Source organism: Palaemon carinicauda, chromosome 11 (genome assembly GCF_036898095.1).
Source record: "Palaemon carinicauda isolate YSFRI2023 chromosome 11, ASM3689809v2, whole genome shotgun sequence".
Taxonomy (NCBI): domain Eukaryota; kingdom Metazoa; phylum Arthropoda; class Malacostraca; order Decapoda; family Palaemonidae; genus Palaemon; species Palaemon carinicauda.
This window is the reverse complement of record NC_090735.1, coordinates 50,243,729-50,262,676: the sequence shown is the minus strand read 5'-3', so window position 1 is coordinate 50,262,676 and position 18,948 is coordinate 50,243,729. Positions and strand designations below refer to the sequence as shown.

General features: G+C 33.9%; 1 protein-coding gene across 1 annotated transcript; it reads right to left on the bottom strand.

Annotated features, from left to right (window-relative positions):
• Window positions 1-10,592: 10,592 nt before the first annotated feature.
• Window positions 10,593-11,348, bottom strand: LOC137649275 (uncharacterized). Its single transcript, XM_068382261.1, has one exon. It carries the CDS (start codon window positions 11,346-11,348, stop codon window positions 10,593-10,595), a length of 756 nt encoding a protein of 251 aa, XP_068238362.1.
• Between the last annotated feature and the right edge of the window lie 7,600 nt (window positions 11,349-18,948).

Here is an 18,948-nt window from a genome sequence, read left to right as displayed (position 1 = left end):
TAAACTTTTATCGTTTGACCATCTGGAAAAACTCTAAACGAAATCAAGTGAATTACGCAAACAACAAATCTCCTACCTGGAGGATTAATCTTTCCAAAAGATACATTAATATATCAGCAAAATTTTAAAATTGATGCCGTTTACGATAGCCACTATCATCATAAATTTCATGAAAAGTCGTTTTTAGCATAATACTGTTGACAAACAACCGAGGAACTTACAAACAAATTCTTACAAGCCGAATCAAGACATAACCTCAACGGAAGATGACTTAAAACCTCACTCATACTTTACGGAGGCTTTGAGAGACAATTGAGGTGCAAACCAAACCATCTAAACCACTACAAAAATGAAACCAAGGAGCAAAAATATTAATCAAAGCTGTCCATATTCACTAAACAATTCAATTGCACATTGTATACTAGACAAAAATAAGTGTCCTGACACGAGACAATATTATAATAATCTTCCCATGTAACACTCACCTAGAGGCCGGTGTTGCTGCTCTCATGTCTATATATGTAGTTACAGAGTACACCTCTCTCTCTCTCTCTCTCTCTCTCTCTCTCTCTCTCTCTCTCTCTCTCTCTATATATATATATATATATATATATATATATATTAGTATATATACATACACAATTATATGTATATATATATAATATCTATATATATATATATATATATATATATATATATATATATATATATATATATATATATATATATATATTTCTTTCTGAGTGGGGATACCTTAACGTGGTGAAAGGATTTGTGTATTGCTTGGCCATGATCAGCAAAACTGTACTAATCATGGTTAATCATATTAGGTTGGTTTGCTGTGAACGGTCAGAAGAAAATGTTCAACCGTCACCGATCGGCACTTGGTTAGCTTTGTGATGAAAACTGGCAAAATCTCAGACATGAATTTACGTGTCTGAGGCCTTTGTTACTCAAGTCGACTAGAAATGATTGCATTTGTTGTTGCTGTGTATGTGTGTGTGTGTGTGTATATGTGTATATATATATATATATATATATATATATATATATATATATATATATATATATATATATATATATGTATACATATATATATGTATACATATATATATATATATATATATATATATATATATATAAATATAAGTGTGTGTGTATATATATGTATACATATATATATCTGTGTATATATTTATATATATATATATATATATATATATATATATATATATATATATATATATATATATATATATATATATACATGAATGTACATGCCTGGGGTCTTTGTGCCGCAGTGGACCAAAAATAGTTACATTTGCCGTTGTTGTTGCTGTGTGTGTGTATATATATATATATATATATATATATATATATATATATATATATATATATATATATATATATATATATATATATATATATATAACTACAAACGCTAACTTTCGTCCAATCCTTAACATGATGATAATTTTGGGAATGTCAATTTTCAAGAGAGAGAGAGAGAGAGAGAGAGAGAGAGAGAGAGAGAGAGAGAGAGAGAGAGATACTTATATATGTTATAAGTTTTCCAACAAGCTAATTAAACATTACATCAAGTTATCATTTCAGGGTATTTTTCAGTTATTAAAAGGTATAAAAGCATAATTGATAGTGAGCATTTCAAAAAAACTAATTAGGGTTTTCTCAAAGTCTAATGACATTGGTGCAAAACAATTAACATCAGCCTCCACAGGAGAGAACCCATTAGAAGTTCCAACGGAAATGATACGCGTTCAATTATCTCCCCATATTAATCTCGACACTTTTTTTATTCTCAAAATTAAACGGACAATTATGGCTCCCCGGAAGCTGACACGGGACAGAAGCCTCCTCTGACTGACGAGAACTTTTTATACAACCTTTAAATGGGATAAAACTGCAGGCGAGTTTTGTTCGCTGTAGGATAGGAAAACCATAGGCCTATTCCATCTTGGGTATACACTGACCTTATTAATTGTGTTTGGCTCTAAACTGACCGTGAATAACGATAGATTTGAACGACATTCGAGTTCTGTTCGCTGTAGGAGAGGAGAACCTTAAGCCTATTACATCTGGGGTATTTGTTAACCTCAACTAACTAATTGTGTTTGGCCTTAAGTGACCGGGGTCTTCAATCCCTTAACCATCCTCCCCCCTCCCCACCCACTTAACAACCTAGCCTAGCACAAAGATCCGATGATAATGATCAGAGACGCCTTTACCAGAAGGTTAAAAATCTACACATTCTTCAACAGATTCCTGGTATTGGGAAACGGGAGAAGAGGTCTTTAAAGATTAGTTGATATGCATTTAAGGTTTTAAACTTCATATTTTAGTTCTTAACATCATTCATATATATCCCTAATATATGTAGATAGATGCATAGTTTATTCTGATATCATCGATGGAACTGTTCTTACTATAAACTGTGAATGCACCTTTAAAGATTTTCAGCGACCATTTACGGTTACTTTTTACGAAACACGCAGAATAGGACACACCATTCGGTGTATGTGTAAGCCAAAGAAAAATGAACCATAAACCAATGAGAGGGATCCAATGTAGTACTGTCTGGCCAGCAAAGGACCCTATAACTCTCCAGTGGTTGTATCTCAACGGGTGGCTGTTGCCCTGGCCAACCTACTACCTATATGGATGCTTAAATTATGCATTAACTATACATAACTGATATGGAATTTCAAGTATGTCGGAGGATGCACACGATAGCTTATCTTAAAAGTTTAACATGGAAGAAATTAATATAGATAATTTTTTTGGGTAAAATTACACGTTACTATGATTGCATCTACTGTATCCAGCAGATACTTGCACACGATGGACTTGGGAATTTTTTTGGCGAATTTTATCTCTGTTGTAGATACATGATATACTAGAATAATCTTTATTTGCACCAAGTGGGTTTATGTACCCAGCACATAAGCTAATAATCTAATCTTACATTCTAAACAGCCCTCAGCAAAAAGGAAAACGGATTTCATCCAGAAGAGAAAATGCATAAGATATATCGCAAAATTGTCAGAAGAGTTACTAAAAGTAAATTCATTCACAAGAATTTCAATTGAATTTAATGGTTTGGTAAGGCTTTTATTTGAGATAATAAAAAATATCAAAAGGCAAACTTTATAAGTATTTCATAAAGTTTCTCACGAGAAAATAGGCCAGTAAATCTATATTATGTCTGTGGACCATTACCGTTTATGATTTTAACGATATCGCTAGTTATGGCGTCTCATAACAGCAAAAAAAGCATTAACATAGAAAGAAATTATTGAAATGAACATTACAAAATTAGTCTTTTACTGATACAGATACGAACTTACTGGAACGAAAAATATTGGCAAAATCACGATACTCTAACTACCTTCACCACCTTACTCAATTTTGAAGCCAATCAGTAACTACACTGGCTCGAAAAAATATAACATTAATATGTCAAAAATAAATGGTCATGCAAATTCCCCATATGTACAGTTGGACACAGGAATTCGTGGCACACCTCGCTTTGAAGATGTGCACCCTGTCATACCTTTACAGACTGGAGAGTTCCTGTGTGTAGCCACACCCACCACCTGAGTGAAGTGTTCTAGGAAGTACTGTGTCCAACTGTGCATGGTCACATAACCTTCCTGCATAAATCACGTCTTTTTTTACATTAGTATCATATATCACTATTTCGTTTAACCAAAACTACAGAGACCTAAACATTTTGATTCTTTATTTATTTTTGTTTTAAGAAAATGCTGTTAATCAGTAATCATGTAGAATTGACGATTTCTTTGACAGAGTATCGTATATATTGCCATTCTAATTACCTGTTACCACAACAGATCAATAGAATTAATAACAAAACTTACTAATTTCTATAGTAAAACGCCCAATATTTCAATTGCCTTTCAAGTATCCCCTTCAGATATTCTATTTGTGAAATACAAAATATGTAACAAATGTTTGCTGTTTAAGAAATATATATTCCTATCATTAATAATTTGAACATGCCTTATTTCATCTCACTTATCTAGATCACATCACCTAAAATGGCGCGATATAATTTCTTTTATTCGCTAAAATTACCAAACTATGGAATAATTCCAATGTAGGTCTAAAATCATTTTCATTTAAAAAAATAGCTATACCTCAACACCGGCTTCCCTATTACTGAATTGGAATTCACAGAATGGGGAAATCGTCTTTTTACGACTATCAAAAAGAGGGAGATGATAAGGGAGGAGATTGGAGAGATAGTGGAGATTGATGGCACGTATGGTCAAGGGATTCCTATTCCTTTTCCTATTTCTATCTATGAACATTTCTTTCAAACCTTAATTTGTGAGGAAGGAGAAATTCCTGCCACGTTTCTATGAACATTTTGGATGCTGGATTGATATACAGTAAGTCTTATAAACACACACACAAACATATATATCTATATATATCTATATATACATATATATATCTATATATATATCTATATACATATCTATATATATGTATATGTATATATATATATATATATATATATATATATATATATATATATATATATATATATATATGAATAATAGTACCCAAGTTATAATGTACATGTTTATTGCTTAGCTTTCGGAAAATCTACTTCCATCATCACAGCCTAAAAATAGAATACATTGTGCAAGTTAAAACATGGTTTGATAAATATTTAGAATGGAAATTTAAAATGAACACACTAAAAACTTTGAAATAAAAATAACTTAAAACTATAAAATCGATCTAAATACACGATAAATATCAAAGCGCCAGGGCTATAAACTCACATAGATTAAAACTACACACAGGTTAGATCATACGTTGCACGGCCCAAGTTTGGTTTAATTTTTTTTTTTCACTTTTATTAAGAAAATATACAGTTTACAAGTTCATTTTTACAAATACATATTTATATAAACATATAATCTATATTTTGATATTGGTTTTCCTTATGTGGTTTATAACTCATCATTAGCATATACTAACATTAGTCATATTAATATTTACATAACGTAAAGACTAGCTGATAATACAATAAATCAAGATTACTATAATTTATATACTTTAAACTTCAATTACCATTAAGGAATTTCTCACACTAATTTACTAATTTTTATCCAGATTAACATATTCTTTTGTAAAATATAAAAGACATTTATCCTCTAGTGACTTGAACAATATAAATCTTGTCTTGAATATTCTACTTTTAATAAAGGAGATCATAGTTAACTCATCTGCTGAGGGCATTACTTTATGAAGGTACCAGATCCCAATTATAAATTCACTTATTACTAACATTGCTGTGTTTCTGTCTCTTTTAGAATAGGCCTGAAAATCCAGTTTTAAAACCTTTAGAAAACTTTGTGTGTGTATTTTACAAACCTTGTTCAAAAATGTTTTAATCCAATTCACAACTGTTGCTCTAAATCTACAAAAATATACTAAGTGCATAATTGTTTCAGGCTCTCCACAATTACCACACAAACAACTGTCCGTAATGTTCATCATAATAAATAACCTATCCTTTGTAGCTAAGACTTCGTGGCTGTATTTAAACAATATTTCTCTATTTACTGGATCAATCCACTTGTTATTCAAATTTTCCCATATTATATTCCAGTTAAACAACGGATAACTTTCTTCAATACTTGGCAGAACTGATTCACCTCTCAGCATGTGAGAGTAAATGTGTTTTAATTTCAGCAAAGGATAGGTCTTTACCTTTATTACAGAGTGAAATATCGTCATTATTTTGTCATAATATGGGGTGCTGAAAATGGTAGATTCACTAAATCTGTTAAAATCAACAAGATAAGAAAGCCTCAGCTTACAATAATATGCAGCTATTTCACATCCCATTAATCTATTGACAATACTTTTGTAAAAGCTGTTGAAAAGCATACAATTGGCTTTCACAGTTAGATTTACAATACCACATCCACCTTGACTCTTTAGAAGATACATAGTTTTCCTTTTAATAGGTTGATAATTCCCATTCCAGAGATATCTGAAGGTACACTTTTCTATGTACTTACCAATATCAGCTGGAATGGGAAATACCTGAGACACATACCATGCCTTTGATAATACAGTTACATTAATTATTACACTCTTTTAGAATAAAGTTAGTCTTCGTTTATAAAGTGGCCCTATCATTTTTGAAATATTATCCTTGATATTTTCCCAGTTCAACCTTACAGATAGTTCATAGTCATTATTATGGATTATACCTAGGATTTTAAAACTGCCTTGTTTCACTTCTATCCCTGTTTCTGGCCATTCGAGTTTGTCTTTCCACGAGCCAATTCCCACAATGTAAGTTTTCTTTTTATTAAGTTTCGCTCCACTTGCCTTTTCGTACTCATTAATAACCCGTTTAGTTTCCTCAATACCTTCCAACTTATTGACAATAATAGTGCTGTCATCTGCAAAGCCAACCACTACAATTTTTAACCCATTCGGAAGATCTGGAGAAAAAGTTCCCAACCTAACCTTCAGCATTCTATACAATGGTTCTTGAGCTATAACAAATGAAATCATCGATAATGGACAACCCTGTCGAACAGACTTGCCTATTAGAAAAGGGTCAGATATATGACCATTTGTAGATATACAGCTTTTGGCATCCTTATAAAGCATCCTAATCAAGTTTACAAATTCTAAAGAAAAACCAAGTTTGTATAACGTTCCGAATAGAAAGTCCAGATTTACCATATCGAATGCTTTATACCAATCAAGATTAATCAGGGCAGCTTTCTTGTTTTCATTTTCTTGGAAGTATATTACATCTCTTAGCAAGGTGTTACAGTTAATAATTGACCTTCCTGGGACAGCACAAAACTGTTCCTCTGATACGAAAAGAGATAGCACTGATTTTAACCTGTTTGCTAAAACCTTCGCTATAATCTTATAATCTACATTTAACATAGTTATGGGCCTCCAGTTATTAAGATTACACTTATCTCCATTTTTTGGTAAAAGTTTAATGACACCTTTATTTGAGTCTTTCCACATTTTAAAATTAGTAAATGAGAATTTCAGTACTTTCATAAGTTCGTTTTTTACAATGCTCCACATAGTTTTGTAGAATTCGACGGCTAATCCATCAACACCAGGACATTTCCCATTTTTCATTCCTGATATAGCTTCCCAAACTTCTTCCTCTGTTAATTCAGCCTTCAGGTTTAAGTTCATATCATCATCTATGACACTGTTCATATTTTCAAGAAATTTATATTTCAAATCAAAATCTATAGATTCTTCTTTATACAAATTTTCATAAAATTCTAATACATACCTTTGTATAGACTTTGTGTCTTACATATGCACCCTCTTTTACACACAATTTATCGATACTTGTTTTTACATTCTTTTCTTTCCCAAGTAAATAGGCAGATATTTTTTCCCCATACATTCTTTCATCAATTCTAGCTCTTACATTGACCCCTTCACATATCTCATTTTCAATTACATTTATTCTGTCTTTAAGTTCCTCTATTTTGTAAAAGTTATTACAGTTTTCAGAATGGATCCAATAATTCCGCCTTAATTCTGCTTTCAGCAGATTCAGTAAGCCAAATCTCTCCTGATTTATTATCTTTGAAACTTTAACAAAAAAGAGTCTAAGCTGATCTTTTGCATAAATCCACCAGTCTAAAATAGAATGAAACTGTACATCACTCATCTTTCTTTTCAAAAAGCTCCAAAATTGAACAAAGTTTTCTATCACTACTGTATTTTTCAGAATACTTGTATTTAATTTCCAGTATCCCTTGCCAAAGCTAATATCATTGTCCATCTTAATCTTAACCTTAACAGAATTATGATCAGACCAGCTTAATGGAATATTTTCAGATTCACTTATATTATTCTTCAGATCTCTAACGTATATGCGATCAATCCTGGAACCATACTTATGCCTAACATACGTATATTCAATCAAATGGTTTTTCAGGAGCCACACATCTTTAAGTTGTAAATCATTTTTTAATCTTTGAAGAGCTGTTGAAATTATATGATTATCAGGATTAGAGCAATCTCTTTTGCTCGTTACGCTGTTCCAATCCCCACCTATGATCAAGTTTCGTAAATTGTGTCTCATGTAATATAACAAAACATTTAAAAACAGTTCCTCTCTTTCCTTTTTCTTATTTGTCCCTGAAGGGGCATACACATTTATTAATAGAAAATCTGTTCCTTGATATGTACATTTTACACTGATTATTTGGCCCTTTACATCCATCTCCTGATTCAGAACCTTCACTCTCGACTTTTTATTGAAGAGGATAGCAGTACCTCCCTTCAACAAGACAGTTGGATTGAATATTATATCGCAATGCTTTTTAACATACTCAAGTTGCGAAATATCTTTGACATTGTGTTCTTGCACAAATATTACATCCAAATGATAAAAGTACATAAAATCAATCAATTTACTTTGCTTATAAGACATACATAATCCATTAACATTTAAAGTTGCTAAATTTAAGTAAGTGAAGGTTACAAATATAAGAAAGAAAATCTAAATCATTCATCCAATTTGAAACGTTTATTCACTGGCAATCGATTCATCTCGTCTTCAGAACTACTTTTAGGTTCATCAAACACTGATGTATCTTCGCCCATGTTCGACTCGGAAAGCACACCATTATCCTTTGTTAGCCTCAGACGAATGCCTTTGCTTGGTTCGTCACTAATTGTAGCTTGCCACATTTCGGCGTCACTTGTGTTACCAAGGTTGAAAACACTGTCTATTGTAGTTTCCCCACCACAGTCCACATTATTCTCTTCATTATCTTCACATTACTGAATTTCACTTATCACCTCTTCGATTGAATCCTCCTTATTTTGTACTACACATAATTGAACGTCCATTTCCTTTCCAATGTCTGTCTCGTCTGCGTGGATTTCTGCTTCAACTGTCGAAATAACGAGTCCTTCGTCAGGTGATGAGGGAATTTCCACAAGCCTTCCAGCTCCTTCCTCATCTTGTCTTTCGTTGTCAGTTTCCACTTCGTCCATTCGTTCATCGCCAGTCCTCGTCGTGGTGGTCGTTCTGATGCTTTCATGGCCCAAACCCGAATTATCGTTCCTTACTTCTAGCCCCTTCCTCTCTTTTCCAATCCATTCGCCGATTTGGCTCCACCTCCATGCTCATCTTCCCTTCCATTATTGTTCGCGCTGGATGAACTACTCTTTCCATTCTTAGGTATTTCAGGGAAATCTCCCTCATTAATAATGTAATTACTCTCACTAATATTCAAATTGCAGTCCTTTACTAGATGACCTTCTTTCCCACATTTGTAACATGTTCTACTCTGTCCACTATATAAGAAGGTTAAATTATAGCCACCAATATAAATTGATGAAGGGATGTTTTCTTTAACTCGCATCTTTGCTGTGCGAACGCCATTGAATAAACCCTCAAAGGGACCAACTGCAAATTTGTTATGCCTTAAGTGTTCTACCTTTCCATACCTATTCAAAATATCTATTATCACTTTATCATCCATCTCGATACATACGAAACTTGTGAACTTAAATTTATAACCTTCACAGAGTCTGTTTCACTTAACTTTATAACTTTATCCTCGAAATTCTTCAAAACATCGGCAAATACATTTGCAGAGATTAGCTTTACCACAATCTTATTTCTATTTATATTCTGAACACCTTTTATGTCACTAATTCCTAATTTCATATGATTAAACAACACATTACTAACACTTTCCATGGTCACATAAGGCGCTGTAAAATGCAGGCCAAAGGAGTCTTTTCTCCTGAGAGCATGTTGTGTATTATAAGCCATCTTAACTAACCTGTTTTTATGTTTTGATTAACTGCCAGTTCTGTGTTTCCTGGTAACGGAGGGAGACACTACGAGCCCCTAACCCCCGAGGCAAGTCGCCTCAGGGCATACTCGTTCACCGGCCAAGAAGCTGGTTCGCCAGGTGTGTAATCAAAATTATATTTGCCTAAATTACAACACTGTCTTGGCACATATAACACTGAAAACGCCCCGCTAGTATCACATCACTTTTATACACTGCTGGAACAGTAGAAAAACGAGAAAGAGCCCATGGTATAATCTCAAAGTTGAGAAAGACAGGAGCACTTGAAAACACGTCTTCCTTCTTTGCCCGACCAAAGTCATATTTTCATAACAGATGTGTTAGACCCTGTACCAAGTTTTTGAATGTTAATATCAAGAAAAGATGTTACCATCCATTTCCACTTCACGAGTAAAATTCATATTTTGGTGTTTGGAATTCAAGTAGTTTAAAAACAATTGGACATGACTTGGGCTACGAAATAATAAAAACGTGTCGTCGACATACCGTCAATAAAAAAGATGATTAAAGTTAGCAGGACATTCATTTGACCAGATGTTTTTATAATAGGCTAGAAAGCCATTTGCGAGACTAGGCCCCATACGGATACCCATAGCACTACCATCAACCTGCACATAAAACTTATTATCAAATAAAAACAAACAATCCTAAGCAGATAATCCTAGCAATTCCTTCATCTCCTTTCTTGTAAAACTATTCATTCACCTGTTCTTCGTCTCCAAACAGCCCTTCCACGCACATATCTATTGTCCCAGTCGAAGGAATATTAGTGAAAAGAGATTCCACGTCGAAGCTTGCCATTGTACATTCTCCCAAGTTTAAGTTAGAAATTTCTTTTGCAAATGAAAAAGAATCCTTCACTGCATATTCATTCACTGTTATTGGAGCTATTACCGGAACCAAAAATTTAGCTACATTATAATTGTGTGCCCCACAAGCAGACAAAATAGGTCTTAAAGGACAATTATTTTTAAGGACCTTGGTCAACCCGTACATAATTCCTGGCCTAGATTCTGAGCAGTACAGAGATTGGAAAGTTCCATTTTCAATGACCCCATTATTCTTCAATTTTCTTAAGAACCTGTTAACCTTATCTTCATATTTCAGAGGATACGAAAAAGTATCAGATGTTAACGGAGCAAATTTTGACCTATCATTCAAAATGTCCAACATCTTCCCAACATAAGTATTTTTATCTAATAGTACAACACCATTACCCTTATCAGGTCTAATTATAACAAGGCTATCATTATTTGACAAGTTCTTAAGAATTCCAATAGTTCCCTTGTCTGAATATTTGTTGTTTAATGGATCACAAAAATGAAATGACCAGTTAGCCAAATACCTCAGTGACTGCTTAAAATACCCGATTCCCTTACTCGAGGGATCATAAAAATCTAAAGAAGAAATGGCTTTATATTTTTTTTCGAATTGCACAACCATAACCATGGCGAAGGTATGTGATCAATCAAGTGCACGTTCAAGTTGTTGATGAAACAAAAAAAAAAAAATCATATATTTTTTTTTAACAAAACCAAGTGTAAAATAAACTAAATGTAACACCCTTGGGAGGGGGGAGTAACTGGTTATTCTGTGATAATAACCGGAGGATTTCACTCGCATTGGAACTGATATACAATTCAATTATTATAAAGGAAAATCATAATGAATTTAACAATCTAATCCTTTCTAAAAACTATTAGCTTCAATAACAAATGAAGCCAGTTTTAATTCACTGCAGGACAAAGCTCTCAGACATGTCCTTATTCATGTCTGGGGTTTAGCCATTTTATCACCATGCTGGCCATTGCGGATTGGTATTGGTAGGTGTTTTCAGTAAGATTACTCACAGCAAACCAACCTAGTATGGGTAGCCTTGACCAGCAAAAACCCTTTCACCACGTTAAGCTCTCCCCAATCATATATGAGAACAAATCAACCCTTAAGAAAAATGAATCACCCGAATAAATCATCGCTTTTATCATGGACGCAATTTCTCCTCTGGCTACGTCAAATATCGCTTCAATCAGAAATCCGTCATTTTTCAAAGAGGAAATAATTCACTGGATGACATTCTGGAATGGCGTTCCAGCGGGAATACACTTTCACCGGTCATTGGGGGGACCATCATATCACTCTGGGATTTTCGGGAATGGGAACTCAACAGGCTGGGAATTCTCTCTTCTTATTCTTGCTACTGCCAGACGGAAAGGAAGGATGGCAGAAGGAATGCCGAGGCGTAGGATGTCTGTTCCAGGGATTCCTCTCCCCGTTAATTAAACTGTCTATCCGGGTCGAGACCCGATGCATGTGTGTAAGAGAGAGAGAGAGAGAGAGAGAGAGAGAGAGAGAGAGAGAGAGAGAGAGAGAGAGAGAGAGAGAGAGAGAGAGAATCTATGAATATTAGCCTTTCTTCTGCTGAAATTATTTATTAAAGACCTTTTAAATTGTGAAACATAAATAAGAAAAAAATATAAAAAAACATAAATTGATAAAGGCAACTCACAAAAAAAAGATATGATTATCTGTTAAGTGTCATTGTGGAACATTTCCAAACACACCAAACATCTAAAAGAGTTTTAAGAACATTTTTATGAGTCGATCAAAATGTTAACTGGATCTGATGAAAATTCAGGAGGGGAAATGTGCTCTATTGGCTGAATGTTCGTTCACTCGTTTCATACGCCACATTTCGAGTTTACAAAAAAATATTTGAATTTCTTAAGAGATTTTGAAATGCTCTAATAAAGAGAAGACGCAATTCTACAATGATATATATATATATATATATATATATATATCTATATATATATATATATATATATATATATGTATATATATGTATGTATGTATGTATATACAAATACATGAATTATTTCCTTCTTCAATTAACCACAACTATCAATATTCAATTCACTTTGCCTCGAGATCATTGACTTGAAATGTGAAATTCCTCTTATAGCATGGATTCGAGACTTTGCCAAGTCGAATTCGAAGTGACAGTTGACTATTACGCTTTTCTGATATACAGTATATATATATATATATATATATATATATATATATATATATATATATATATATATACTGTATATATATATTTATATGCATATATATACACACAACAACAGCAACAACAAAAAATGCGACCGTTTCCAATCCACTGCAGAACAAAGGCCAACTGCAGATGGGTGGAGATGGGGGATTTTGTCTGATAGCCCACAGCAAGGCAACCTAGTATGGGTGGCCTTGACTAGTACAGCTTTACTGATCATGGCGATATGAAAACTCTTTCACCATGTTAAGGTATCTATATATATATATATATATATATATATATATATATATATAAATATATATATATATATATATATATATATATATATATATAGAGAGAGAGAGAGAGAGAGAGAGAGAGAGAGAGAGAGAGAGACTATCACTTCTCATCCAAAACCCCCTTTTTCTTTCACCCTCTCGAAAGTAAAACCCCCATAAAGAATAGTCTCCGGCACCAGAATCCCGGAGACGGGATTAGGTTTCTCGAAAAAAAGAGAAGAATATTGAAAGGATTTTCCGCATAAGAAAGAAAAGAAAATACTGTCGTGTTCGACAGTTTATGAGTTTGGCCGTGTTTAGACAAGATGATATTCCGACGCAAGACTTGACTCTCATTTTTGGCACTTTGACAGAGGGTGCAAAAAATGGCGAGGAAATCCAGAGCAAGTTTTTGGAAGATGAGAAGGATTAGAAGAAAGTATCTTCTTCTACGTCATTACTCAAGAATGGTGTATGTGTCCCGTCAAAAAATGACGGCTACATATTTTGATAGAAATGCACTCAAAAGCGCAAGTACCTCCGCCTCACCAGGGTACGAGTACTGCTCTCTCCCATTATCCCAGGGACGGGGTGAGCAGAACGTGACCGGATGTGTGTGTGTGTGTATATATATATATATATATATATATATATATATATATATATATATATATATATATATATATATATATATATATATATATATATATATATATATATATATATATATACCTACTCTATAGGAGATGTAGGATTAAATCTACAAGTGAAACATAAACTTCAAACAATTTCATACAAAATGTTGCTGACAGTGATAATTAATATCAATTTAACAAATATTTGCGGTTTTTTTTTTTTTTTTTTGCTATATTGTATAAATTATAAACAAGAAAAACTATTATTTATTTATGATATAAAAATATGTTTCAAATGCTAGTAATTATATGAAAGAATTTTATCGACTTCCTTTTGCAGGGATAATTCTCATTCGGAACAAGATGACATCTATTTTCACTGGTCATTAAAACATTTATATTCCAGTAAAACCTTTTCTGGTTTCAATGACTGTTTCTGGCTGTTTAATCTATGATGCTTTCAAGTCATCTGTAGTTTTAGATGCTATATGTCGTCATTGAAGTTAGCCTAATTTAGATTGAAAGAATGAGTTCAATCATAAACCATCCTCTTTTTTGGCATTTTAATAATTCAATCTTGAAGAAAATTTCTGTGTACAAATTAGTTTTTACTATAAACCGGTTTTTAATCATTTTAATAATCTAATCATTTTATCTTGATATAACTTTCTTTATAAAAATTAGTACTGCTATAAAGCCGTTTTTAAACCTTTCAATAATTTCATCTAAGATTTTTGTTTATACAACTTAGTAGTGCTACAATAATAATGCTATACCTTATTCACGTGTAATATACTTGCTTTTTGTAAGAGAAAGAATGTAATTTTTATTTTCTTCAAATTTCTACGTAACCATTCATAAACTATCGATCAGAGTTAGAAAAAAAATATCCATGCAATGTATGATGCATACATAGACAAATAATAAGCAAAGAAAGTGCATATCTCTGAGGTCCGTTTTCGGAAACTGGGGTCACGTGGCTTGGCGCTGAGGCCGTGGAGGTAATCATTATTATTATTATTATCATTATTACTATTATTACTTGCTAAGCTACAACCCTAATTGGAAAAGCTGGATGCTGTAAGCACAGGGGAGCCATCATGGAAAATAGCCCAGTGAGGAAAGGAATCAAGAAAAATATTTTTTTTAAGAACAGTAACAACATTAAAATAAATATCTCCTATATAAACTATAAAAACTTTAACAAAACAAGAGGAAGAGAAATAAGATAGAATATTGTACCCTCAAGCAAGAGAACTCTTCCCTATTGGAAACGTCCCTGCCTGGCGATCTGCCGGACTGGGGTTAGAGTCCGCTAAAGCTCGATAATTTCTTGTAGTGTCTGCCACCTCAATCCTTGTAAGGTAAGGATAGGGACTTTAGAAGCCTATAGGTCTACCTGCAGAGTAATCAGCAGCCGTAGCCTGGCCCTCTCTGGTTCAGCTGAGTGGAGAGGGTCCTTAGGCGCTGATCATATGTACAGTATATAAGGTCAGTCTCTATGGTATTGTCCTGATAGGCCATCGTCACTGACCCTTCTCTACAATTCATGGGTGGCATTTAAAATCTTTAAAGAGAACACTAACATCCTTAAAAAGTCCTTTAAAGCCTTTAAAGAGAAAATCAACATCCTTAAACAGTCCTTTGACAAAATTAAACACTTCAGTGACGAATAGGAAGATCACAAGAAACCGGTTCATGTTCTAGAATACGAAAAATTCTGAGAATTCATCCAAAACGACGAAACTAGTATTAATTTCAGAGTTAGCCAATTGACAAACAGTACATTTTAGAAACTTGAAGCGGATGCATACGACTAACTCGGGGAGCGAAGTTGCGACTGGCAGGTTTTGAAAGGAATGTCGGAAAGTTGGAGAAAGTTTCTTTTTCCCTGAACAAAATCGAGTCTGGGCTCAGCAAGGGTAAGGTCAGCCTTGCTGATTATGCGGAACACGTTTAATTCAGTCTGTTCATGCGAGCAGCAAAAGAGTCCTGACATGCAGTTCAATAAGTTTCCAATCGAGGCTGATTGCATCTGACAAGGTGGCAGAAGTCTCTTTCTGGTTCAATATTCACTCAAAGTTAAACCAGATGTTCAGTTTCTTTGAGTGCGTCAACTTTCAATATTTGAAGAGACAGGCTTATCGCTAGCTACGAGCGTATCCATGGGTATATTTTACCTAGGTTTTTTGGGGGGTATATAAAGGCATTGTGTTGCCTGTTCCATTAGCCATAATATCTTGATAACAAGTTAAAGTTACTTGCTTGCTCTTAGAGTGGCAACTAAACAAAGTATGCAAGCTATGGGCTATTATACTAATGGCAGCCCGTAACCATAACAAGTTGAAGAGAACAAAGTTCACTTCCAAAAGATTCACTCACATATCAACATATAATGTATGCAAATTACTTTTCTGGAAATCTCTAGGGATTTCTTTAAACTCTGAAAAATTACATTGCTAAGTTTATAACCAAATTATACTTACAATAGCCTATAACCAAATTGTACTTATAATATAGTTTATGACTATTTTAAGGTTTAAATGCCAATCATGAATGGCAGTGGAAAGGAACAATAACAATGCCCTAGAGAATGTCTATATATTCTTATGATCAGTGCCCAAAATCCCTCTTCCCCCAAGCTAGGACCAGGAGGCCTAGGCAATGGCTGCTGATGACTCAGCACGTAAATCTACAGGTTTCCCCAAAAACCCCCTTACCTCCCATGGATGGTGAGGTTGCAGACCCTATAAGAAACTATCGAGTTTGAGCGAAATTCGAACCCCAGTCCGGCAGAACGTTAAGCAGGGACATTTCCAATATTGTGATTAACTTTTATTTAAGAACACTTTTGGAGCAAAATCCGTCGCTAGATCAACTTTACTCGTTGGTTGATTGATTGATTTGAGGTTTTCTGGCATCCTGACATCTAAGGTCATTGACGCCGTTTACTCGAGAAAAAAACAGTATTGTCCTACACCCAATTTTGTCTCTATAAACTCCTGCAATTCCAACCTCCCATAGAAACAAAAAGTTAAATTGGTCCTAACATAAGAACAGCCACATAAAGGAACAACTTGATGCTCTAGTATTTCCCCCGTAACGGCCATTGAGAGATCCAAGGCGCTCTCCCGAGAACTCTGTTATTGAGGCGTGAACAAGTATTCAACACGTTACAGATACTAAAGGCTACGCTGAAGTGACCGTTAACAACTGTTCACGCTTTTTGAACTTGCAAAGGATTAAGAAGTTTCTTTTAGGAGACAATTTTTCCTGCTCTTATCTTCTTGAATTTCTTTACTCTATATTTTTCTATAGTATTTACGAAGATGTGACAAGCAAACTAATTATTATTATTATTATTATTATTAATGTTGTTGTTGGTGTTTTTACTAAATAAGCTACAACCGTGGTTGGAAAAGCAGGATGCTATAAGCCAAAGGTGTCCACAAGGGAAAAATAGCCAGTGAGGAAAGGAAACAAGTTAATAAGTAAATTACAAGAGAAATAATGGACAATTAAAACAAAATATTTTAAGAACAATAACAACATTAAAATAAATCTTTTATATGTAAACTATAAAAAGAGATATATGTCAGCCTGATCAACAAAAACATTCGCTGCAAGTTTGAACTCTTGAAGTTCCACCGATTTAACTACCTAATTAGGAAGATCATTCCACAAATTGGCCACAGCTGGAATAAAACTTCTAGAATACAAATGCTCCTGGTGTTGTGGTGGCCGATGTGGTAACGTCCCTGACTGGTGATCGGTCGACTGGAGTTAAAGTCCCGCTGAAACTCGTTAGTTCCTTTGGTTGCTGCAACCTCAACATCCTTGTGAGCTAAGGATGCCGGGGGGGGGGGGCGCCTATAGGTCTATCTGCTGAGTCATCAGCAGCCATTACCTGGCCCTCCTTGGTCCTATGTTGGGTGGATAGGGGTTTGAGCGCTGATCATATGCATATATGGTCAGTCTCTAGGACATCGTCCTGCTCGATACGGTAATGTCGTTGTCCCTTGCCTCTGCCATTCATGAGTGACCATTAAACCTTTAAAACAACAACATTCCCTTCTACGGGATTAAGAAGATTTCTCGAATAAAATTGACTTATAAAATATCCAAAAACATTATTAATAATTCTTCCAAACTTGCAACATTCACTACCATGAAATAATTAATAGCTACTTAACCCTACTTAAGGTTTTAGGTTAAATAAAAAATTAATTTGAGAAGAAAATCCATTACAAAATAGCTTTAAAAAATATTTAGATCTCTACGGCATCAAGTATTCTCTATTCCACAAACAACTATGATCAGACAACACCAATTTCTTATACATTTCTCATTATATTAATATCTGGTATACAAACGTAGTAATAAGATGAAACCTGATAATTTCCCAGGGGACACGACCCACAAAAAATAACCAAGATTACCTTTTCAATTCCACTACTGTCTGATTTTGGAAATAATCTCGAGTTATTTTCTTATTCATAATATATTACCTCCCGTCCGTGATCTAGTGTCACCATCTCACATAAAGGTCATTAAACCATTGTTCTCTAGTCTTGGGTAGCGTCATGGTCTTTCACTGTCTTGAGATAGAGTTCTCTTGCTTGAGAGTACACTCGAGCACACTATTTTATCTGTTTATTTCCTTTCCACACTAGGCTACTTTCAGTTGGAGCCCTTGGGCTTATAGCATCCTGCTTTCCCAACTAGGGTTGTAGCGAAGCTAATAATAATAACAACAACAACAAAAACATTAATCATAAAAATAACAATAATAATAGGTGACATTCCCAATATAAAAATAAAATCGTCTTTGTCGTTTTTGTCATTAGTCAAAGTAAGTAAAATAATTAATCGTCCGCCTTATCAATGATTACAATAGCAACTGATATTAATTTTGGTTATCAGTGTTCAAGTTGTACCTCACATTTACAGACAAATTATGATAATCCAGAGAGATGAAATATAATTACCCTATAATAGGCAGCTATTATTTATAAACTGTAATTATGTTATTATCTAGCGGTGATTTGATCTTCACGGGTGTTATCTAATGCCATTGTCTGAAGTTGATTTATTTTAAG